We start from the raw sequence: 25060 nt of genomic DNA on the forward strand, positions 1-25060 counted from the left end.
CGGAGAGAGATTGAAGGAGAGGAGAGAGAGATTGATGAGAGAGAGAGGAGAGAGTATCGGAGCGATGAGAGAGACGACGAGAGAGAGAGGAAGATGTAGAGAGAGAGAGATTGAGAGAGAGATTGAGAGAGATTTCAGGGGAAAAACGTACCGGACGCGTTTTAGGGAGAATAGGAATAGGATTATTGGAAGACATTGTGGATTGGGGGGTGATGATGGAAGGGAGTGGATTTTCTCAACGAAAGGTGAGGGGAAAAATACGGAATAAAGAAACGAATGGGCATGCTGCGGAGCCAGGGGACACTGGCAAACTCCGCCCACAGTCAGGATGCCCCAACGAAGTGACGCAGCGCGGTTTGGCCGCTGTGGGGCGCCGTAGCCCGCGCTGTTGCCAGGGGAACGGGCCCCGCGCCGGGTGAGGCCCAGCCTGCCTTGGCGTGGCACGGCTGCAGAGCCAGCCGGTCCGAACTGAGGCGGGAGGACTCGGAGGCCCAGCCGCGGTCCGGGATGGAGCCACGCTCCGGGACGCGTCTCCTCCGGGTCCGGGGGACTGACTCTGCCCGGACGGTCTGAAGTGCGGCCGTCCTGGGGAGGGTGGACGGGCAGGACGGGGCCGAGCCGCTGGCTGACCTTGGCAGGCCGCATCTGGCGCAGGTGAGGAGCGGCTGCGGCGTTTCTCACCTCGAGCCTGGCTCGAGCCACCGGGTCGCGCTGCTCCGGTGCCTGGCAGGACTCTGGGCCGATCTCACCGACCCGGGGAGCTCGGGACTTGTTTCTAGCACTAATCAGGGTTATAGGTCTGCACTGAGCGCTCACCGAGTGTCAGGCCCTGTGCAGGCGTCGGGCCTAAGTACCGACCTCCTCAGTCTCCAGAACCCACAGAGAATTAAGGCGGGATTGGGGAGCAGAGGCCAGACACGTGACTAGAGTAAGCTTAGGTCGCCTTAAGTGCTCCGAAGGGCCCTACGGGTGAGTTTTAAGCTAAGACGTGGAGGTTGGAAAGGAGCCAGAATTGTGAGTAGGGGAAGGGTATTTCTGAAAGAGGGAAAAGCAAACACAAAAGCCCAGGTATCAGAGTACTAATACAGAACAGAAATCACGGGGAAAGTCCCTACAGTTCATAGTGAGGCGGTTCAGCTTTTAGCCCAGAAAGGGAAGGGAGTCACTGAAGAGTTCGATGAGTTGGAGGTTTTGCAGGTTTTTTTTCCCTTCGAGACAGGGTTTCTCTGTAGCTTTGGAGCCTGTCCTAGAACTAGCTCTGTAGATCAGGCTGGGCTCGAACTCACAGAGATCCTCCCCGATCTCTGCCTCCCAAGTACTGGGATTAAAGGCGTGCGCCATCACCGCCCCCTGCGTTTCAGGTTTTGATAAGGGTTTTATATTCTGGCTGCTGAGCTGATTAGTTGAAGCTTAGCTCTGCTAGTGCCTCCGAGCCTCCTAGAACCCAGAAGTTTCTCCCGGCCCTTCTCTGTGCACAGGGTATGAGTTGTCATGTTTATGAGACAAAGTGAGGGGGGGTCCACATCTGAGATCAAGGATTAAAGAGATTGGTGGGAGCCATGTGAAGCAATAGGACTACTTCAGAGCAGGCAATTAAGTGAATTCCGTGGAAGCGCTTCAAGCACGCCTGGTCTGGAATAAGTGCCACCTAAATGGCAACGGTGGCTGTTACATCATGGATGCGCTGTAAGGGAGCGATGATGGTGAGCACAGCAGAGATCCTCAGAAGCGGCTTCACTTTCTTTACCAAGGGTTAGGTTAGATGAGGGGTGGTCACGTGGTCACTCTTTTTGTGGAATGGCTGTTTTGCTGTGGGAGACCAGCTGTATACAGATAATCACCCTGAGATGCAATAAAAGCAATGGTGATGTTTAATTAGCCTGTTTTTCCCCTATTGTTTTTCTTACTTTGTTCTGTCACAACTTTGTTCTTAATGACTTTCTTGGTGGGTGTTCCCCAAGGCTGGCTCCTACAATCTCTAGTTGATTTCCTGGTTAAAAATCAACAACCCTCCGCCTCCTTTCCTTGGTTTTGTTTCTGTTCCCTGGTGCTGTTTCTTATTTCTTCTTCTGAACTTGTGTCCCAGAGTCTGTGGTGGCAGCTGCAAGGGGAGAGTGACACAGAAATGTTTGCACACCATGTCAACTCAGGAGTGACCTCAAGGGTTTCTTTGCTATAGCAACGGACTTCGACATATTGTTTATGAGAGAGAAAATAAAGGCCCAGCCACATTATTTGAGACCAAAGAGCAGAGAGGCCTTTGAGAATAGCTTTAAGTTCTAGCCTGTTTTCTGGAAATGATGTGGTATGCATCCTTTAGTTGAACTATAGCCACTTCTTAGAAAGTTTAAGACCGCAGGCTTTTCTGGCACCTGTGGGGAGTTTTAATAAAACTGTATTTGCCCCTAGACGGCTCTTACAAAGGACTCGCCACTAAACCAGTGTGCCCCGCGAAGCATTTTCTGTCCCACTCCCCTTTATGTGGTCTAAATTGAGGTGTGTTAGATCTCAGTGAAAATTATTATAGAAGCAGATCCTTGGGAAAGGCTGAAAAGTGATTTAAAATTACTCCCAGGAATCTCGCAAGGACACAGTAAAGTGCCTCTCCTGCGGGTTGCACCTCTGCCTTGCTCTGGGGCCGCGGGGCACTGAGCAGCTCTCTTTCTTGGTCAAGCCTACACCAGTGTCTTGCCCAGCAGCTAACAGTACTAGAAGGTTCTGTGGTTCTTCCTTACAGACCTGCGTGACTCAGAGTTGCCTTTCATGGGTAAGAAAGCACTTGAACAAGCTCTCCTGTCAAATGGTTGTTAGGCAGGAATCCCTGGTTTCTGGCTTGGTATAATAAACCTCTAGGTCTCAGGTTCATCTGGTTCACACGGCAGCACAGTAGAACAAAGGGCTAGAGGTGACACACACCCTTTCAGTGTAGCTTATTTGATGAGTGTGTGTGTTGTGTTGTTGTTTCTGGGGATTGAATTCAGGCCTTTCCACAGAGTTATCCTACTTCCCCCCTCCTTTTTTTTTTTTTTTTTTTTTTTAAGATAGGGTCTCACCTTGTAACTCTGGTTGTCTTAGAACTTAAGGTGTGTGGACCAGGCTGCCCTGGAACTCACAAAGAGCTTGCCCACCTCTGAGTGCTGGGATTAAAGGTGTGTGCCACCATGACCAGCTATTTTTTTTTAAACAGTAAATGCTCATGATTTTTAAAGAAGCTTGAGTAACAGCAGCGGACACACAGTAGAAACACATCTGTCTAACCCTGTCCCTGGTACTGTATCTTCATGGAAATTACCCCAAATTTGGGTTCTGCCATTCCTTCCCAGAGTAATGTGTGCCTGTGGCAACACAGATCTCTGAATATCCCTTCTGGGCTGTTGGTTTCTTTTGGCAGTCTTGCTATGTAACCCAGGCTGGGCCTGGAAGTTGCAACTCTCCAACCTTAGCCTCCCAAATGCTGATGGTCTTTTTTCTAAATATATGTTTTAAATATGTGTATTTGTGTATGTGTCTGCCCGTCACATACGTGGAGGGCACTGGATCACTTGGAGCTGGCGTTACAGGTGTCTGTGAGCCTCGTGGTTTGGGTTCTGGGAACTGAACTCTAGTCCTTCTGGAAGAGCTATGGCTGCTCTTTTTTTTTTAAGATTTATTTTTATTTTATGTTTGAGAGTGTTTTAACTGCATTGTATGTCTGTGTACCATAAGCATTCCTGGTACCCTTGGAGATTAGAAGAGGGTGTCAGATTTCCTGGAACTGGAGTTAAAAATGGTTTTGAGCCACCATGTCGTGGGTGCTAGGGTCGGAACTCTGGTCCTCTGTAAAAGCAACAGAGGCTACGTTGCTGAGCCATCTCTCCAGCCCCAGGCTTGGTTTTTATTTATTTGATAGCTCACTCTACAATTTTGTGTCTTGCTTGTTCACCTAACTTCAGCTTAAGAATAAAGTCGTTCCTTGTTTGTGATGCTACATAGCATTGCCTTGTGTGCATATGCCATGACATGCTTATATTTGTTTTTGTGCTCTGTTATTACAAGGAACAATGCAGTGAACCATTGTGTGTTAGGAGAGCGTAAGATAAATACAGAAATGAAGTGTCTGGGCCACAAGTTAAATGTGTTCTCAGGTTTGGTTTGCCAAGTCGCTTTCTGGCTAACTTTTGAAACATGAGTAAAGAAGACACCTGAATAAGTGGGATTTGTGAAATTTGTCCGCAGCTTCCTTGAACTGTGAGTGGCAGTGAAGAGCCAGAAGAAGGCTCCACTCCAGACAGCCCTGGTTCCTGTTTCCAGCCTGCCTCTTCTGCCTCTTTCCATTCATAGCTTAAAAATATGAGCCTTCTAAGCTTACAGTTCAGCCTTTTGGGGGTGGGGGGAAATGGCGGTTGTTTTGAGACAGGGTCTCACTACATAGCCCTGGCTGTCCTGGAACTCACTATGTAGGCCCTGAACTCACAGAGATCTGCCTCCTGAGAGCTGGGATTAAAGATATACACCATGCTGCCTGGCTTTGTGTTATTATTATTATTATTATTGTCTGATCTAAGCAACTTAACCTTCCCAGTTTCTTGGCCACCCTTGACATACCTCTCTACTAACTGAGTTGATTCTGAAGTCTCCAGACATCTTTCAGGAATCCAGGGCTGCCCATAGGTTCCCCAGAGCCAGGACTTTCAAGTCTGGTTGTTTTAGCTATCTCACGCATGAATTTCAGAACAACATTCTGAATTTATTGCTGCTTTTAATATTGTTATTATTTGAGCTAGGATCTCAGTGTTTCGCTATGTTGCCCAAGTTGACTTTGAACTCCTCGGCTAAGTGATCTTCCTGCCTTAGCCTCCTAACTGCCTGAATTTGTTGTTTTTATTGAAGCAGTGGCAGGCAGGAAGTAGATCAGCCATACAACTATTATACCATTCATTATGAGAACTCAAAATGTTAAGGTTTTCTTTCCTTTTTTGGCTGTTTTGAGACAGTGTCTTACTGTGTAACGTTGGTTGGCTTGCAATTTGTTATGTACGACAAGATTGGCCTCATACTCAGAGATTTGCCTGCTTCTGCCTCCAGAGTTCTGCACTTTTGTCTCTGGTCATTTGTCCCTGCTCCTGCCTAAGATTTTCTTCATTGAATTTAACCATATATATTAAGGTAGCCTAATTTTATTTTTAAAATGTTATGTAAAGATTTTAGCAAATGAATGTTAAATAGGAAAGATTGTCATACTGGTGGTGGCCTTTGCCTTTAGTGACAAGGGACAGGTCTGCATAGCCCCTTCAGTCTTCTGCAGATGTCAAGCAAGTCCATGACTTAGGCGGCAGATACTTGTACCTCTAACCGTCTGTGCATCTCCTTGCCATTTCCTCCTTCCATCCATGCCAGCATCTGTATGTTTTGTTCTTTTTAAGCAGGAGGCACATGAAGAATATTTTATCAAGGCTTCTATATTACTCAGCCCACTAAACACGCAGCTGGGGGCACTGTATGGGCAAGGAGAAGCTGTACACATGACCTTGACTCTCTGGCGTTCCTTCTAAAGTACAGGGTTGCCAAGCCACTGCCCTCCTGGGCCAGCCTCCTGGTATTACCTCATCCCATGTCCTTTCTGGTCTTGTTTATGCCCTCTTCTCGACTGAGACTAGAAAATCAAAGCCGTGTCATACTCTGGCTCCTTCAGTGCCCAGAGCATCCTACCTAGGCACGAGTGATCCCAGCCTGGCAGCCCCTATGGTTCATCTCTCACTGCTCCCTGGCATGCTCCATCTGAGAGGCTGCCCTTGCAAAGCACTGCCCGAATACCCAAGTACCCGCTGCCTTGATGTGCTTGGTGTCCCTCTGGGCCTCAGAAAGGAAAGATGGAGAGAACAGGTACCTAGTCTCATCTGTGTTTATACCTTCAGGGCGCTCGGGACTGGACCCTGGGAAGCCTTGCCTGGCCAAGGGCTGAGTGCACCATCTGGTCATGTTTGGGGAACAGAGCCACATATCTTTCATTCTGGACTCCCAGAGGGCTGTCAAGAGGGAAAGGACAGCCAGAGAAAGTCCCCAAGCCTGATGACAATACTTGGTCTCATCTGTGGGCCCCATTTTGGATTTGGTCCGACCTCCCAGCCCTTGTAATGAAAATTTTTGGGCCAAAAAGAATTTGTGGCCTTTAGTCCAATGATAGAAAATATTATCAAGTTCGGAGTTAGCTCTCTCAGGGTTTGGGCCAGGCAGGGTGCTCCTGACTGTCCTTAGTGTCTGTTCCTGAGCGTTGCTGCCACTTCAAAGAAGTCCATGCTGCCTCTGAAGTGGTACTTCTCTAGACCAACAATACCTTAATTTGAAGTCAAAGCTACCTCCAAGACTGTTAGCAGCAAACTTCCTTCTTGGGATGGTGAGTTCTCCTCCCTCAGGACCCTGGGATAGTTTTAACTCAAGGGCTGCCTGTGGCCCCTGCGAAGTTCTAGGATCATATCAGCCGTATGCTCCTGTTTCTCTCCTGAGAAACAAACTCTGCCAGGTATAGGGCCTTTCAGTTGTGGGGTTGGTAAAGGCAAGACTAGGCTTTGGGATCAAATTATGCGACCCCTTCAACATGCTTGCTGGCTCAGATAGAGTATAGCCCAGGGAGAGGATGCATGTGTAAATGCAAGGCCCCAGGTCAAAAAATTCCCAGTACTGCAGAACTTTTGCCCTGGTGGGGGTGGTTCTGGAAAACCCGTGTACAGTCCACAGGGATCTGCCTCAGAGAACCACCAGCTCAGCTGTATTTACAGGGTTTGACCTGATGACCTTTGGGTATTTAGGTATTACAAAACAACAACAAACAAACAAACAAAAACCAAACCAGGGACAAAGATTTGCTCACCTGGGGATGTTCTAAAGAAAAACAGAGACATGTGACTGATCATAATTCCCTATTTTTGGTAGTGGCAAGAGGCATAGTGACAAGATCAGAATGTCAGTCCAAGACAGTGTGGTGGCATAGTGTTAAAATCTAAAGGCTATCCCGGTCTATACAGCAAGTTGAGATACATGGAAAATCCATTAGTCAGATTATCTAGTCCTTCAACTAAATTAAAAGGAAAAATAGAGACAGAGAACTGTGTGTCAAATACTTGAGTGGCACATGTTTGGCTCACACTTGTAACCTCAGCTCCCAAGGTCATGAGGTAGGAGGATTGCTAAGGGTTTGAGCTAACCTGGGCTACATAATGAGTTTTAGGGTGGTCATGGTGAGACTCTATCTTACTTATCTTTTTGAGTGGCAGTATGTTTGTTTCTCGGGGCCACCACTTAAGAAAGCAGTTTCAGGACTGTGTTCCCAATCAGGGTGTAGCTACTCTGTGATGCTCACCCCAGTGTCCAGCTGAGGGAGATGCGCATATGGTCTATGCCAGGGCTTGGGCAAAGCAGACTGCCTGCAAATCAAAACTTTTGGAGGTAAAGTGCCCAGAAAATTTTGGCTACAAAAGCCACTTGAAGGAATGCACCCTCTACTTGAGGGGTAGAGAAACCTCATCGTTACAGGTCTCACTGTGGGAATTAGTGAAGTTAGATGCTATCACTGAAGTATTCACTCATTTTTTTTTCAAACTCCCCTTCCAGCATCTGTTATGAGAAATTGCTAAACACTTTAAAATGGGCCAGAAAGATTGCTCAGTGGGTAAAGGCACTTGCTGCCAAGCCTGACAGCCTGAGTTCGAAATCTAAGACCCACGTGGTGGGAGGAGAAAACAGACTCCTCCAAACAGCACACATACACACACACACACACACACGCACGCACGCACGCACGCACGCGCGTGCGCACACACACACTTAAAAGGAAAAAAAAACTTCAAAACAGACCTGTGTTGCCAGAGTGCAGCAAGGCTGCAGCGAGCCTTCGCCTCCTCTCCCGCTCTGAACGGCCTCCACTGCTTTACCTGTGGCCAGGGATGTTAGTCTAGTTGGGGTTTTTGAAGATACTGGTTGTATACTATCTGTGTCAAACATTCAACAATTATTTTAAACGCTCCACATATGTGGAGAACATGCTTAAGAATCCACTATGGGACTGGAGTTGGTAAAGTGCCTGCCTTGTGGGTATGAGACCTGAGTTGAATCCCCAGAACCTGTGGGAAAAGCCAGGCATGGTGGACTACTCTTCCAAAGACCTGAGTTCAATTCCCAGCACCCACATGGTGGCTCACACCCATCTGTAACTTCATTCCAGGCAACCCTGTGTGTCCTCTTTTGACCTCCCTGGACATATATGTAGGCAAAATGCCCATAAATTTAAATAAATGTTTTTGCAATTATTCTTTTACCTTTTCTGTGTATGGGCGTTTTGCTTACATACATGTCAGTGTACCATGTGCACGCCTGGTGCCTGTGAAGGCTAGAAGAGGGTGTCAGATCCCCTGGACGTGGCACTATGGCTCACTGGCTGCTCTTCTAGAGGATCCAGGTTTAATTGTCAGCATCCACATGGCGACTCTCTTTGCTCTAGTTGTCCCCTTCTGAGAGGGTAGACTGTGGCAGGGGAGATGGTTCAGTGCGTAAGAGCACCTGCTTCTCTTGAAGAAAACTTTAATGCTTTGCTTCCCAGCACGCACACCAAATGGCTATAACGGCCTGTAGCTCCAGGTCCAGGGGATCTGGTGACCTCTTCTGGACCCTGGGACCCTACACTCATGCCCACATGCACACACTTGTTGTAAATAATAAGCAAACAAGGGCGGAGGGAGGTTATCCTCTGGCCTCTGTAGGCATACCCACACATACCCCTCACACACACACACACACACACACACACACACACACACACACACACACGGACAGTGCACACATGCATACAGAAGAAGCTATTCTGATGTAGATTATTTCATTCTTAACTTTTTCTTCGCAGCTGGGTGTGGTGGCACATGCCTGTAATCCCAGTACTCAGAGGGAAGAGGCAGGCGGTTGAGACCAGCTATGGCTACATAGTAAGTAAGAGCTTGCCTCGGAACAGTTTTCTCTCTTTTTCCTATTATTGATAGTTCTGAATGTTAGACTTTTCTCCCTCTTAAAGGATCAAAAGGTATCAAAATATATGGTTTTGGCCAGGCATAGTGGCAAACGCCTTAAATCCCAGCATTTGGGAGGCAGAGGTAGGTGAATCTCTGTGAGTTCAAAGCCAGCCTAATGTACACAGCAAGCTTCAGGACAGCCAGTGCTACATAGAGAGACCTTGTCTTAGAAAAAGCAGGATAAACAAAGGTATGCTTGAGAGTGAAAACACAGGGCGAGGAGTCAGGCATTGGCTGTTTCCCCTTTGTCTATGAGAACTTCTCTTGTTGAGACATAGTCTCACTGTATACTCAGGGCCACCCTGGAACTCAGGGTAGCCAGGTAGACCAGGCTGTCCCTGAACTCACAGAGGTCTGCCTGCCTCCTGAAATTAAAGGTGTGTGCACCACACCTTGTATGTGTGGATATTGAATATACAAAGATATAAAGCATTAATGCAAGTCAAATATTCTGGTCAACAAATTTTGGCAGTTCAGGTTTATAACAGTTATGGATAAGCCTGCTAAAGCCTGGGTAATAGTGTTTGGATTAAAAATACACATTCCTTTCTGAGGGCAACTAAATGGTTTTCCTATCCTATTATCATATGGTAGATTGCAATAACTGTACTTTTCTGAGTTATCCTAAATGCAAGAGTGTGTGCACTCATGTGTGCATGTGTGTGCATATGTATGTGTATGTGCATCTAAAGACTAAATTTAAAGCCGGGTGGTGGTGCACGCCTTTAATCCCAGCACTTGGGAGGCAGAGGCAGGCAGATCTCTGTGAGTTTGAGGCCAGCCTGGTCTACAGAGTGAGTTCCAAGACAGACTCCAAAGCTACAGAGAAACCCTGTCTCAAAAAACAAAACAAAAAGACCAAATCTGAGGCTTCACATATGTTAGACAAGTCCATTATCACTGAGCTACCCCTGCACCCTGTAAGTTTATGCTTTACTAGTCTGTTTTCTTGTTCCTGGGGCAACCTCAACCAGTCCTCTCATTTTGGACATAGACCTTGTAGGATCAGACACAGTAGCTGCAGCCTAGGGATAGAAGACAAGCCAGAGAGCTATTTGAGGTACTTAGATGTTCCATGTGGTGTGCATTTATGTGTAGGATTGCCTGCAGTATCACTAAACTGTGCAGCCTAGGGGGCATCCACACTACTACTTTCCAGAGGAGTAAATCCGGTCCTCTCAGCTAATAATAAGTGCAAAGACCAAAGCCAAACCTAGACCTGTTTCTTCCAAAGCTGGGAGTCTCCTAAGAATATGGAGTTCTTTCAGTTTGGCCTGCAACCAAGAGTGGGTTCATGCTTTAAAGTCTCTCAGTGCTGAATCTCAGGGTACAGTGATTTTAAAGGTAAAACCCACAAAAACCACAGTGACTTCAATGTCAGATGAAGGTCAGAGTAACCTTGCAACATTTGTTTAGGCGTAAACACAGTAGTTATTTCAGACACAACACAACAATTACTCTGACTTATACCATACCTTCAGTTATTTCAGTTTAAGTTTGTGTAAACATTAATGATTTTGTTAGTACATCTGGATTCTGGTCAGGGTCATAGAAACCCCAAGTGTGCTGCCAAAGCAGATGTGACTGCTAGGGTGGACTGCTGAGAACGGTCTAAGCAACCACAGAATGGAGTCAGGACAAGACAGTCACCTTAGTCACTTCGGGCTTGGTTGGCCAGGACCATATATCATTTATCTGACACACATTTGCTTCTATTTCAGAAGTTTTCAAGTCATCGAACATTCAATGAACATCTACTATATACAAGGTATAGCTCCTGATCCTTGAGGGAGGGGACCTGGGGGACAGAGGTGAATGAATTACAGCATGCTCACTGTCTGAGGACACTAGTGTAGTGAGGCGGCGGACATGGGGATGGCAGAATACTCTACACTGCAGTGACCGTCCTAATCAGGACTGAGCACAAGGGCCCCTGACTTTGCTGGGGACCCTGTGGAAATCTTCCTGTATCAGGGGATGTTTGTTGTGGGCAGGGATGGCCCAGTTGCATTCTGGCCTGCGAAGCTGGTCACTCCAGGTAGAAGTGCTGCGGTGCCCGCCTTTGCTTTGTCAGTTTATTGTCTGCTTTGGCATAGCTGCGATGACAGACCTGACAGGAACTGCCCAGGAAGCAAGGATGTATTTCTCCAACCCATCGTGGTGGTGGAAGCTGTTTTACATCATACCAGACCAGGCAGTAGAGAGCAAGGCAGGAGGTAGGCAGGGAGAACATCGCTAAGCCCATCTCCAGTGACCCATTTCCCCTAACTAGGTCCTACATCCCAGAGTTTCCAAAAGCTCCCCCAAGACCGCACCTCTAGATGGGAGGACATTGTGGATTCAAATCATAATAGAGATTGCTGATCTGTGGGTATGGGCTCCTGAAAGGAGTATCTAGCTGCCTGGGTTTTGTTGCTAGCTCCTGGCCTTCCCACTACGAGCTCAGAACTGGCCTCTTTCCCGAGGTGTGACAGTGTTTGTCAGTCCAGAAGATACTGGTGGGCAGGGCTCTTCCTCCTGTAAGGACAAACTGGTCCTACTGCCCCTACCTCCTTGGTCAGCAGCTGGGCTGTAGCAAGGCAGGCCAGGGTAGGGGGTTGCTGCCATCTGGTGGTCTGGCTGTGGCCAAGGCTTGACCTTGCTTGGAGCTTTCTCAATGGCCCTTACCCTTCTGGTAAATCTGTACACCAGGCCCAGATTGGCTGGGAGAAGCATGGTCATTTATTCTGCCAGAAGAAATCCAAGAAGAATCCTCCCTTCCCTTGTGTGCGGGCTCATCCTCCGCCAAGCAGCCATAGAAAGCCCCTCTGCAGCACAGGGGAGAAGTTCCCTGGTCCCTGGTCCTAAAGAGACTATGTGTCTGCTAAGCAGCTGAGGCCAGATCTCCTTTCTGAACACCCCCACTGCCTGTTTCCCTCAGCAGAGGATGGGGGGCCCCTCTCTGACACTTGATTTGGATCTTGGGACGGAGGTGACTAATCCTAACAGAATCAGCATGTGTTCTCATCGCCCTGGCCCCAGTTTGATATTGTTACCAGATGAGAACATGTCTTATTGAGTTTCACTCTTATGGCTGTGGAGAGGGAACACTTTGAGTAATGGGCAGCCACACTGTGTCCTGAGTAACTCTGGACCATCCTCCCTTGACCTGGCTAGGCTGGGGTCAGAGTCTGTTCTCGAGGTTTAGAGAACTGTATATTTCTGTCAGACTAGGACCCCTGCTTGCCCTGCAGAGTGTACAACCCTGCTGGTCCCTACGCTCCTGCTAAATCCTGGCTGCAGCCAGGGCCCTGCGCTCCCACAGAGCCTTTTGGGGCTTAATGCTGTCTACTCTTCTCCCCCTGGAGATGAACATCTGCAACAAACCCTCTAACAAGACAGCCCCTGAGAAGAGCGTGTGGACAGCGCCCTCCCAGGACAGTGGCCCTTCCCCAGAACTGCAGGGCCAGCGGTCTCGCCGGAACGGATGGAGCTGGCCCCCCCACCCGCTGCAGATTGTGGCCTGGCTGCTCTACCTCTTCTTCGCTGTGATTGGCTTTGGGGTGCTTGTTCCCCTCCTGCCTCACCCCTGGGTGCCTGCTGGCTATGCCGTATCCTTGGACTGTATGGGACTGGAGGAGCTGGGGAGGTGGATGGACAGCAGAAGGCAGAAGCCTGAGGCTGGCCTCGGGGTCTTAGGGAGCTCCTGGTGGTGTAGAGCAAGGTCGACTCAGCTGGTTTTCTGCCAGGCTTGGGCTTCTCACTTGACCCTTCCTCTGATAAAGTGAGTGGGCAGCCCCAAAGCTCCTCAGAGCACAGAATTCCAGAGAAGGGCTGACAGAGACTCCTAAGGCTTCTTCAGATTGAATATGCCTGAGCAAAGAAAGGGAAATGAGGGGGCAAGGACATGGCTCAGCTGGTAGAGTACTTGCCCAGCATGTGCAAGGTCCTGGGTTCAGCGCTCATTTGAAACAGCAAGTTAGGGAGCAGTTACTCCACTGTGAAGGGATTTGTCACGGTGCAGCTTTCCCACATAGTAAGTTTCTTGGTCCATTTCAAATGTGGTTTTATTTATAGACATTATTTTGCTATGCTTAGGAATATTTGCATGCTTATTGGTGTTAGGATGAGGGTTGCTATGGCAAAAGGTGGCATAGAAATGCCCTACAAGCTCCTGGGAACAGTGACAAACACTAACTTGCTTGAGCCATATGGTCCAGCTGTCTTAGCCCTGGTTGCAACCCCCAAGGACAGAAGGCATGGCTACAAGGTGGGGTGTAGGATGCAGTAAACCCCTGTGTGCCCCGTCAGAGAGTTCCTTCACTGTCTGCTGGCATCAGCCTCCTGAAGAAGAGTCCGTGAGAGAGGGAGATGGGGATAGGTTGGAGAGCACATGTCCGCGGGGCTTCCTCTCAGCTCAGGCTCCTCTGGGCTGTGCTGGTCAGAGGAGCTAATGCAGCTCTCTGCTCCACAGGAAGCGGTTCTGTTTGCTTCTAAGGACTGGGATGACAGTGAGGGCTTATTAGGAAGTTTGTGAACATAAAGGGCTCTAGCTGCTAATCCAAGTGCGCTCTCTTGGAGACCCCAGAGCCCTGGACTGGTGAGTGGCAAAGGCAGTGGAGTAGAGCGGTTCTAGAGAAGGTCGTCATCCTTGGACATTAGCAGTGTCTGCAGGGGCTTCCTGGTTCACAGGAGCCAAGGCCAGAGCAACAGCTGGGTGAATGATTTTCCTTAAGATGACCGTGGGCCTTCATGTGATCAGGTGGGACAGTCTCCTGTGGTCTGAAGTAGCTCCATCCCTGACTCAGGTCACCCAGGTCCCCTCAGGCACTTTCCTGGAGAGAGGAGGGTCAGAGCAAGTGACAGCAAACAAAGTAGCACTGATTGAGCCCTTACATGTGCCATACACTTGACAGGGCCGTGTGACAATCCTGTCAGGAAGGCCTTTTCCCCACTCATGCAGTGGGCTAGTTACGTTTCCGCAGCTGTGACGAAATGCCACAGCCAAAGCTAGTGATAGAAGAAAGAGTTTATTTCAGCTCATGGTGCCAGAGGGTTAGATAGGGCTCATATGGTGGGGAAGCATGGCAGTAGGCAGACATGAGGCAGGAAAGCTGATCACATTCACTGCACACAGGAAGCAGAGAGAGTGAGCAGGAAGTAGAGCAAGGGTATGAACCCTCAAATCCTGTACCCCAGTGGTGGACTTCTCCAGCAAGGCTGCACCTCCTACAAGCTCTCAACCTCCCAAGCAGCGCCACCAGTTGCTGACCAAGTTTAAATTCATGAACACATGGGGGACGTCCCATTTCTCATTCAAGACCATATGAAGAAAGGCTCAGACAGGATAGTGACTTCCTCTGGTCACACAGCTGGTACCCAGTGAGGCCAGAAGGGCTGCTCAGGCTGGGGAACGGAATGGTTTGAGGGTTTGGTCTACTTCATATTTTCTGTTTATCTTCTGAGCCACATGGACGCTCCCAAAGCCACCTAGCCTGGCAGTCTGACCAAGGCTGTATGGTTCCATCAGAATCTCCTTCCCTTAAAGCAAGCTCTCAGGGCCTCTGAGAGTGAAGTGGGGACCAAGTCCCCACTGTGGGCCCATAATGGGCCTGAGCTTCAGGAATGTAAAGGTGACTTTGGGTGCTCAGGGGCCAGGGGGAGGGCAGATTGGCAGGTGGGGCACAGTGGCCACACCCATGCAGATGTTGGGAAGGGCCTCAGACAGCAGACGGGGAACAGAAAAATGGCGTCATCTGTAGCAGCCTAGCAGCACACCTGCTGCTTGCAGCCCCTTCTCCCAGCCTCGTCCGCATGGGCCGCCCCTCTCTCCACTGCTGGTAGCCAGTCAGTCATGGGACTGTGGAGTGTACATCTTTCCCTAGTCCCCACCGCTCCTTCCCACTGTTCTCTGCCTCTCTAACCTAGATGGCTGCTTAGTTTCCAAGTAAGTCTCCCTGTGTACTCCATTCCCGGATACCTGCAGCTGCAGCCACAGCCAGAGCACTCTGAACTCCCTCACATTCTCTCTCTCTCTCTCTCTCTCTCACACACACACACACACACACACACACACACACTGATAATGGCACTGGCTGCTCTTCTGGAGGTCCTGAGTTCAATTCCCAGCAAATAGTGGCTCACAACCATCTATAATGAGATCTGGTGCCCTCTTCTGGAGTGCATCTTTATCTCTCTCTCTCTCTCTCTCTCTATATATATATATATATATATACATATATATATATACATATATATATATATAATATGTATATATATATATATATATATCATCTCCAGGCAGAATGCTGTACACATAATAAACAAATCTTTGAAAAAAAAAGAAATGAGGCTCAAGATTCTCATTCAGCCTCATGACTTTCTGCATGTAAAGTCTGCCTGTCTGTTCAGATTTATTTTCCGTTTTGACAACAGTGATCTCTTCCTGGAAGCCCTTGCCTCAGCAGCCAGCTGAGTCAAAAGCTGACATCCCATTGGGCCAGTCTGCTTGGCAAGTGTGTAAAATTGTAGAATGATAAATACCCAAAACGCACAGGTCTTCTATTTTTCTTTTTCTTTTTGAGACAGGGTTTCTCTGTAGCTTTGGAGCCTGACCTGGAACTCACTCTGTAGACCAGAACTGGCCTTGAATTCACAAAGATCCGCCTGCCTTTGCCTCCTAAGTGCTGGGATTAAAGGTGCGTGCCACCTAGATTTTTTAGAATTCCCTTAGAAAGCTCAGAATTTGTCAGCATGGATCCTCATTCTTTCTTTTTTCTTTTTTTGGTTTTTCGAGACAGGGTTTCTCTGCAGCTTTTTTTTTTTTTTTTTTTTTAGAGCCTGTCCTGGAACTAGCTGTTGTAGACCAGGCTGGCCTTGAACTCACAGAGATCCGCCTGCCTCTACCTCCCGAGTGCTGGGATTAAAGGCGTGCGCCACCACCGCCTGTGGATCCTCATTCTTTTTTTTTTTTTTTTTGTTTTTTTGTTTTTTTGTTTTTCGAGACAGGGTTTCTCTGTAGCTTTGGAGCCTGTCCTGGAACTAGCTCTTGTAGACCAGGCTGGTCTCGAACTCACAGAGATCCACCTGCCTCTGCCTCCCGAGTGCTGGGATTAAAGGCGTGCGCCACCACTGCCCGGCTCTCATTCTTATATGGCAGTCGTGAGCTGGGACAATACTTCAGCCATCCCTTTGATCGACAGCCTGCACGGTTCTGGTATCAGCCCAGCCCTTTCCCCTCTGCCTTCCCTTCCAAGGCCCTGTTAGACATTCCTTTCCACGTGTCAGCTGCGATGACATTTCTTTAGAGAAGTCTCCCAGACCTCCAAGGTGTTTTTAGGTCTCTGTTCAGGTGCCATCTGTGCCGACCAGTGGGACAGGAATTAGGGTCCCTGGTAACCTGGAAGAGAGGAATGAAGAGACAAGAGACACGAGAAATGGACAGCAAGTCTGTATTCTGATCAAGCTGCCAACTTTATTTTTTCTCAGGAGCGTTATATAGCAAAAAAGGCAGTGGGGAGGGTAGGATGCTGGAATGTCAGGTCTGGAGCCGTCCCTAGCTGATAGGAAGAGATAAGGAGATGCTGAGGGTCTGTAAATGTTTACGGGAGGAAATGCAAATCACTTCTGGTGCCTGGGATCCACAGATCTGCAGGCCTGTAGACACTCTTAACTCACAGGGAGATAAGAAGATCCTGGAACTTTCCCTACAGAGCCTTCTGAACAGCTTACTTAACTTGTGAACTTAAGATGGCTGTAACCAAAATGCAGGTCTTTGCTTCCAGCAAGATCCTGTCTGAGTAGATAAAGTCATCAGTACAAGCTGATGGGACTGACCTGTTATTTAATTAGTGCCTGTGCTTTCCATCCATGCAGCGGGCTCCTCAGGGCCCAGGACCCACCCTTTCCATCTTCCTCATGCCTGGTGCAAAGGGAAGAACCGTGTAAATAGCTGAATGGGTGAAGTGGTAGGAAAGCCGGGAGAAGGCAGGAAGCAAAATGTTTGCCCACAGTGAGTGGGAAGAATTGGAGAAGCTAGAGCAAGGCGAGCTTTGGCCTGGGCTAAGGCATGACCTTCATCTAGAGAGCCCTTGGAGTCACTGGAGGCCTTGGTGCAGGGAAGAGCCCAAGTGCGGGTTTCTGAAAACTCACTCCTGGAACACAGGAAGGGGTAGACTCTGGAGAAGAGTGAGGTTCTCAGGTAACCCAGGCAAGAGGCAGAGAGCTGACCCATAGCCCTGGCCATGGGATAGAGAGCTCTTCAGCTGCGGCACCGCACGTTCTGGAAGAGCCTAGCTCATGCAGACAGAGGAACCTGGGTACCGAGGGAGTGAAAAGGCTGTTGGGCAGCTGCCGTGATGGGTAAAGGATGAACAGGGAGTGGTGGAGGGATGGTACCTGCCTGGCTAGTAGGAGAACAAAGGATACTCATGGGTGAGTAGGTGGAGGGTTGAGAAGTATCCGCCTGGGTGGAGCCTGTCGGTGAGCACCTGCTCATTTCCTGTATTTGGCTCAGCAAAGCCATGCGAAGTGCTTGTGTTAGTTCCAGGAGTTAGCTACACTGCCCTGGCTAGCCCTGACCATGTGAGGCTATCCCAGACACTCAGCGTAGGGTGCCAAGCACCTGGACTTGAGGTGGGGAGGCAGCCAGTAGATTAGTCCTGTCTGCAAGTGGTTCTCCATCTGGCCCCAGCTATTGAAAGGGGGCAGCGGCTTCCATCTCAGAAGTTGCTTCCTGTGAGAGCAAGGAAATCAAGCTCAGAATTTCAGCTTTAGTCTCTGGACCTTAGGGGATGATGGCTTTCAGACTCTTTCACCTTCTGAAATCTGAGACAAGAAACTGGCAAGGTCTAAGCCCCGTGGCTAGACAACCTTGGTGGCAGTAGTACATGGCACTGGCCTTTGGGCTCCATTGTCATAGGACCCTATTCTGCTGAGGGTTTAGGGGTCTGATAAAAATGTCTGGTGAGGGGCAGGAGAACATAATACAAGCAGAGTCTCTGTACAAAGGAAATCTGCATGGACAGGGAAGGTGGGCTCCTGGTTTGCAGAGTACAAACTGAGTCTTTAACCTGCTGGGCTAGTGCATGGGTGCCATCTTTGCTGGCCACCTCGTGGTGCACCTGACTGCCGTCTCCATCGATCCAGCCGATGCCAATGTGCGGGACAAGAGCTATTCTGGGCCCCTGCCCATCTTCAACCGCAGCCAGCATGCACACGTCATTGAGGACCTGCACTGCAACCTCTGCGACGTGGACGTGTGAGTGGATGCATGTGAGCGAGTGGGTGGCCCGTGAGCGCGCCTGGAGGGTGACCAGAGGGTTGCGCTAGGCTCCACACTTACACTTGTGCCCCTGAACACTTGTACTTTGCATAGTCAAGAGTTGTGCTGGAGGGTGGGTGTGCTGGCCCATACCCTTTGTCCCAGCACTCAGAAGGCAGGCAGATCTCTGGGAGTTCAGGCCAGCCTGGTCTATGTGGTAAGTTCCAGGACAGCTAGTAAGATCCTGTCTCAAAACCAAAACCAAAAGAGTCTTGGTAGAACTGGGCTTGGTGGTGCATACCTGTAATCCCAGCAATTGGGAGGCTGAGGCAGGAGGATTTCAGTGAGCTTGAGGGTAGCCAGGACTACATAGTAAGACACAGATTCAAACAAACCACCACCACCACCACCACCAAAAACAACAACAAAGTCTTGGTGGAGTGACTTGAGAGTGGTTGGGAGAGAGGACGAGGGCTAGCATTTCCGGTAACGAAAGCAGGAGGCATTGGGTGGCACCACAATCAATTCTAAATGACCAACCCTGCCAGTGACATCTTCACTGCACCCAGATACGGGCAGGAGGGCGGTCAGCCTTATGTGTTCTGTGCTAAGTGCCGTGTTCTTTAACAAAAGAGCCAGAACCTACTGCTCAGAAAGCTAGGAGGTGTCCTGAAGCCACAGAAATACCGAGCAGCAGAGTCAAGGCCACATTAGCTGTGTACCCCCTGCCCCCAGCACATTTACCCATGAGGCCAGACGGCTTGCTTCCATGTCTTACTGCTATTGAGGAGGAGACAGAACATCTGGTCTCCTTTGGCAAATCCCAGTGCCTCTCTAGGAGTCTTCCTTACATTACTGGAGTTTTGAAATCTTGAGACTCAGGTATGTGTTGGGGGAGAGCGTGTAGCCCAAGGCCAGCTCCACTCTTGGAAACTGAAGGCTTACAGTAGCCTGTTAGAGGGGGTCTCTGTACAGGAACGGGAAGGCCTGTTGCCATTCCCTAAGCAGCAGTTAGCAAGCGCTCTGAGTGGCTCTGGCAGTTACTTTCCATGAATGATGGAGAGAGATCCTGCCATACTCACTTGGGTCTTCCATCGTGCCTCCTGGGGGAGACCCCACTTGTCTCCTAATGTGGCATTCTCTCACGTGTTTCTTGCCCACGGGTTTCCTTAATGCCCCGAGATGACAGTGAATACCTCTCCTTTCGGATCCTTTATTGTTAGCCCACACAGGCCTCTGGAAGACTGCCGGGATGGCAAAGAAAGGGACCCCAAAATGGGGCTGTTAGAATTGCAATTAAATCACCAGTTGGGCAGCTGTGCATTCTGCCTCAGGTTCCGTACCTGCATCTTGTGTGTGGTCTGGCACAGGGTTCCTTGCTTGAAAAGGACGCCCCCTTTCTTTCTCATGTGAACCTTACTTAGGTATGTAGTTCCAGAGTAGGACCCCACAGAGCACCCCCTCTTCCCTCTACCATGGTTCTCAGAACCTTCTCCAGGTGTCCCACCCCGTGTTTCCGCCAGAGGGCGCATGTGCTCCTTGTTGCTGCGCTCTGGGAGGGGCGGAGGTGCCTGTAGGTAATTAGGAACCAGGCCTGACTTGGCCGCTACACCTGCCAAGGTGGGCTGGCTGGCCGGTGCGAGGTGCCTTCCCCAACCCTCCGCAGGAGTGCGCGATCCAAACACTGCAGCGCCTGTAACAAGTGCGTTTGCGGCTTCGACCATCATTGCAAGTGGCTCAACAACTGCGTGGGCGAGAGGAACTATCGGTGAGAGTCACCTGGGGTCTGGGGACTCATGCCCTCTGAGTCTGGGCTCTATTGTAGACTGCTTGTAACGCGGCGCACAGTTGTGGGTAGGGATGTGTGCATGCTGAGAAGGTGGTACTTGGGATGGATGAGGGTGGGTTTAGAGTCTTCCATCCTATTGGTCCAGACAAAGATGGGGGGCCTGATAAGTGGTTGCCTCTTAAGGCTCTATGACTTTGACTTCTGAGGAGTTGGGGCTTTGGGGTCAGGAGCCTGGCTTCTGGTTTCTGGCTGTTATCAAGCTCGAGGTCCTGAGTGCTCACAGCTACCTGTGGCCGGGCCAGGCTCTTTCTACACAGTGTGGCATCTGCTTTATTGGGTGTTCTGCTCCTGGTGCTGGTGGCCACATATGTCTTCGTGGAGTTCTTTGTCAACCCCATGCAGCTTCGTACCAACCAACACTTTGAAGGTCAGTGTGGGTTCTTGACACAGATATGTTTTAGTCAGTGCACCCCTGCCCCCTGGCTAAGCACAGACTGCCTATGCCTTGCAGTCTTGAAGAATCACACAGATGTGTGGTTTGTGTTCTTGCCTGCTGCCCCTGTGGAGACCCAGGCTCCTGCCATCCTGGCCCTGGCTGCCCTACTCATCCTCCTAGGCCTGCTTTCTACAGCCCTGCTCGGCCACCTGCTCTGCTTCCACATTTATCTAAGTGAGTGCCTCCTCCAGGCTCACACTGAAGGGAGGGAGTCTCGGCTGCAGGGAGGTGCCTTTTTGAACTGTGGAGCCTTGAAATCCAGTGCCAGTTCTTTGTGGTAGGCCTGGTTTTGCCCCACTGCTTAGTATATTTGTGGCTGGGGATTTGAACCTGGTACTGGCTGCCCACCCTTCCAGTTCCCAGTGTCATCTCTGCACTACTGACCTCTCCCCCACACCCACCAGTGTGGCACAAGCTCACCACCTATGAGTACATCGTGCAGCACCGCCCAGCCCAGGAAGCAAAGGAGACCCACAAGGAGCTTGAGTTGTGCCCCCGCAAGATGCGGCCCATTCAGGTATAGAGGTGGCCCAGAGACCTGGGCGTGAGTGTTTGTGTGTGGTGGGGAGTGGGGCTGTGCAGCAAGAGCCATGAGGAGACCATTGCAAGGGAAGCAAGCTAGGGCAGCAGCTGGAGTGGGTGCTGGGAAGCAGGACCCAGCCTCTGCTGTGCCATGGGCACCAACATAGCCAAAAGGAGCCCCGATGTTTCTGCAGTCTCATATCCTCCTGTCCAGGCACCAGGCATTTGGGAGAGGAAGCTGACCATTGGTTGTCAACTGGGTAGTTAGGCCATAACCACCTTCTTCTCTTCATCTGTAATCTTGACTTCTTACCTATTATCCTATTTTAGTTTTAGAACAGGGGCAACTGTTAACAGTCTGTGTTAGAGATGGGCACATTAAGGTTCAGAAAGGTTAAACCGAAGTCTGGTCTGGGAAGAGTTAAGACTTCTACACATAGAGGACAAAGCAGGAACCCTGCAACCTAGGCTTTGGCCGGGCCAGCCCAGCTGCTGACCAGCCTATCCCCATTCCCACGCCCCTGGCTTCCTGAGGTCAGCAGCTGGAGATGGAGGTGGTCCAGTCCTCGGAGGCCCTAGGGACTAGAAAGGCAGGGGGCCCCGGCAGGCTTTGCTGGGAAGGCTGAGATCCCAAATCTTCATGGCAACTAGATACAAACACAGGCTGGTGGGCGGGTTGGAGAAGGACCCCGCCTCTCCTTTTCTCGTCCCCAGGGCTTGAACCCTGCTCATGGGCCAGGCTGAGGAGCACTAGCAACTATTAGAGAACCCCATCACCCTATCGCATACCTGCCCTGGTCTGGGCTCTCAGCTGAGTGCATCCCAGAGTACCTGTCGAGTAAGTCGGCAAGAGTTGCTCTGTGATGCCCAGACTTCAGGGTCCTGTACCTTTGGGGCCAAGCTGTGGCAACAGCAAAGCCGTTTAAGTCAATTCCGTTTGTCTACAGCTAACTCGAGGGGAAGCCTACCCCATAGGAGCCAGGTGCTTGTCCTCTTTTACAGAAGAGAGAACTCTATGGCTGAGAGGTTCCAAAGTGCCATTCAGGAATGTGCAAATGTTTGAAGGTTTCTGAGGAAGGAACCTGAGGATCAGTTCCGAGGAAAGGAGGGAAGGCTGAGTGGGCACCTCCTGGTGATATCTTCAGACTTCCTTTTAGCTGGTTAGGGCCTGACTTCTGTTCTATCCTGGAGACTAGGGGATCCAAGGTAGCCTTTGTCCCCTCTGCTGGGTGCTGTGGAGGAGAAAGGTGTGAGGCAAATGACCTTAAGGCTTCAGTACCTGGGACTAGCTTCTGGCCCCGTGCTGCTCTGCTTGGACAGGTATCCCCATATCCTCCCCAAAGGGTCATCTTGGGCAGAGTTTGAGCACGGGGCTTTATCTGTGGCCTCAGTTTTTGCACCTGTGCAATCAGCCAGTAGTTGGCTGGGCCTTATCCTAGTCCCTAAAACTCTCAGGGACCCAGCAGGCAGCCTCCCACCCCCGCCCAGCAGGAATTTGGGAGGGGCCCCTCTCTGGAGCCGTTGCCCCCAAAACATAGGCTTGTTTTAGAGACGGCTTTCTGTTACAGTGTCGTCTCTGCCTTAGTCAGGACGCCTCTGTCACCATGGAAACGGCTGCCTAGTAGGCGACAGCTGTCTGGGTGCTCCCTCCAGCTCACTGGCCCCGCCCTTTGCCCTCTGCCCCACGCCCTTCCTGAGCTGACTTTTCCCGGGCTTTTATTTCTTCACCTGCAGTTCTCTCCAGCAAAGCTGGAGGCGTTGGGCATGAGGAGGTGCCGGCCCAGTCACTCCCAGCCCTTTTGCTTCAGGGTTTGTTACTTTGACCGCCTTTGAGTTCTCTTTGTATGAACCAAGATTCAGGGCTAAGGTACTCTTTCCTCACCTGCACCCTTTCCTTTCGGGGAACAGGGACAATGATTGTACCCACATCCTCCTGGTTCTTTGAGAGTGAGAGGTGCACTCAGTATGCTGCCGGACTGACCCCTTAGTTCTGGAGCACACACACTGGTCTCCTGGCCTCTGAACAAGTTAGTTGAGTGACTGTAGCCCCAAGACGAGCCAGGAGCAGATGAGGGCCACTCTTGAGTGTCTTGTCCCTAAGAACCTCTTGGCTATGCTTGCCCAGTCTGAGCATACTGGACCTGAGGACCTGCAGCCTTCCTCAAGTAGAATAACTGGAGTTTGACTAGCTGAAGAGAGTCCTTGTGATGGCGTGAGATCTGTAAATGAGTGTTTGAAACCTTGCCCTGCAGAAGGGTTTTCCTAGCCCATATGAGATCCAGGAAGACAGCCCTAGACACTTGGGACATGAGGCCACCAAGCTTCTAGAGAGGCCAGTGACAAGGGGTGCCCAGGACTTAGGAGGCTGTGGCTCCAGACATAGCCTCCCAGCTTTCCTGACCCCCTCTTTCCCGAGGAGATGGAGTTTTACATGAGGAACTTCAGCCATGTGCGTCCAGAGCCCTCTGGCCAGGCCAGGCCAGCAGCATTAAATGCCAAGTAAGTACTACCTGGCTGTCCCCATGGGTGGTGGGAGAAAGGGAGGTAGGTCAGGGTCAAAACATGTGTCTGGGGCCAGTTTAGCAAAGTCTTGGATGGATCAGTGTCTCTCTGTCCTGCTAGGACAGGAACCTCTAGCAGGCAAGGGCTCCGGGGCAGCATCTAGAGCTTGCTCTCTGGCTTTTACCTCAGTCCTTCCCAGTTTCTTGCCACCCAAGGCCAAGTGGAACCACCACTGCCCTCCTCCTCAGACACACTGGCTCTGCCTCCACGGATCCAACCCCAGGTAGGAGGGACTGGGTTTGATCCTCTGCCCAAGAAGAGGGAGATGGAAAAGAAGCCTCCACTCTTAGGAGTACCTCTGCTGCTTTGGGCAAAGTGAGTTCTGGGGAAGTGGCCCACACTCCCTCTGTCTCTGCAGAAAAAGAGGAAGCGGCGTGTGTATAGATTGCCAAGGTCTGGGGTCTTGGACCTGGAGCCCCCGCTGCCCAGGTTACGGGGTAAGCATTCCTCTCAGGTTGGATTCTATTGGGTTAGTTGGAGGGAGGGAAAGGTTTTAAAGCCTTAGCTGCAGCCCTTGCCTTCAGCAAAGTTTCCCTCACTGTGCAGAGACTGGGACCCCTGGCCGCCACTCCAGCTCTTCATCGGATTCCACCAGTGCCAGCCCAGGCGCCTACTACTCCGCATCAGCCGAGTCCATGGAAGAGATTCCAGTGGCCCAGACACGCCTGGGCAGTGCCACGCTGGGCGCCCCAGGAGCCAGGGGCCGAGAGTCTGGGCTGGCGCTACAGGCACGTTCGCCGGCCGTGTTCGTGAGCCCAAGCAGCGGCGAGCCCGGGTCACCTGGCGGCGGCGAAGATGGCCTGCCTTAGTGCGGACTAGAGGCAGGAGGCCCGTGTAGGAATGGCCGGCCTGACTCTATGCAACACCCCATCTTTGCCTCACCGAATGCGGGCCTCAAGGCCGGCGGGATCGGCCTCCCTTGCCCAATACTCAGCAATATCCGCTCCACCAGCCCTGATGCTCCAATAAACTTTTTTTTTAATGCTTTTGTGGGTTTAGGGCTTATTTTCATAATGGAAAGAACCGTGGTCTTCCTGAAGCCGCCCGTGACTGTTACTAGCTGGCCTGGGGCAGAGTGTGGGGTGGATTAGGAAAGGTGGAAGACTCCCTGGAGAGAATTTTAGTTTTAAGGGTCGGGGATCAAACACGGGGTTTGTTCATGTTCAAGCACTACTACTCGCCTTCCCTCCTCTCCCTTCCTTCTCCAGCTTCCTTTGTAGCCCAGGCTAGCCTCAGCATTTTGAACCCATAGCTTCAGTCTCCTGAATACCCAGACTACTGGCGTGTTTGCCACCACACCCAGCAATGTTATTTAGTTAAGTAGTATTTGCAGTTGAAGACTGAAGTGGAAGCAGGCTCCGGAGGCAGCAGCAGGAGCAGGGGTTGTGAGGCTGAGGAGAGGTGGCAGTGGAGGG

General features: G+C 50.5%; 1 protein-coding gene across 6 annotated transcripts; it reads left to right on the top strand.

Moving 5' to 3' along the window:
• Positions 1-416: 416 nt before the first annotated feature.
• Zdhhc1 (zinc finger DHHC-type containing 1) lies at positions 417-24631 on the top strand. Of its 6 annotated transcripts, none has more exons than XM_038313073.2 (12): positions 417-654; positions 10757-10803; positions 12383-12625; positions 18098-18273; positions 19943-20044; positions 20368-20492; positions 20577-20735; positions 20966-21078; positions 23500-23582; positions 23775-23868; positions 24004-24082; positions 24192-24631. In XM_038313073.2, exons 3-12 carry the CDS (start codon positions 12383-12385, stop codon positions 24452-24454), a joined length of 1437 nt encoding a protein of 478 aa, XP_038169001.1. In that variant the 5' UTR covers positions 417-654; positions 10757-10803; the 3' UTR covers positions 24455-24631. The 6 variants fall into 6 exon arrangements, with proteins under 6 accessions (XP_038169001.1, XP_038169002.1, XP_038169003.1 ...); XM_038313074.2 differs by having other exon boundaries at positions 23503-23582; XM_038313075.2 differs by lacking the exon at positions 23775-23868.
• Positions 24632-25060: the final 429 nt, after the last annotated feature.

Source organism: Arvicola amphibius, chromosome 15 (genome assembly GCF_903992535.2).
Source record: "Arvicola amphibius chromosome 15, mArvAmp1.2, whole genome shotgun sequence".
In the NCBI taxonomy this organism is placed as follows: domain Eukaryota; kingdom Metazoa; phylum Chordata; class Mammalia; order Rodentia; family Cricetidae; genus Arvicola; species Arvicola amphibius.

Excerpts from the sequence above, each read along its gene's own strand:
- Zdhhc1 (XM_038313073.2), top strand. The coding sequence starts at position 12,383 with ATGAACATCTGCAACAAACCCTCTAACAAGACAGCCCCTGAGAAGAGC. Across the intron at positions 12,626-18,097 it reads GGGTGCCTGCTGGCTATGCC|TGCATGGGTGCCATCTTTGC; the intron begins GTATCCTTGGAC and ends CTGCTGGGCTAG. Across the intron at positions 21,079-23,499 it reads GCAAGATGCGGCCCATTCAG|GAGATGGAGTTTTACATGAG; the intron begins GTATAGAGGTGG and ends CTCTTTCCCGAG.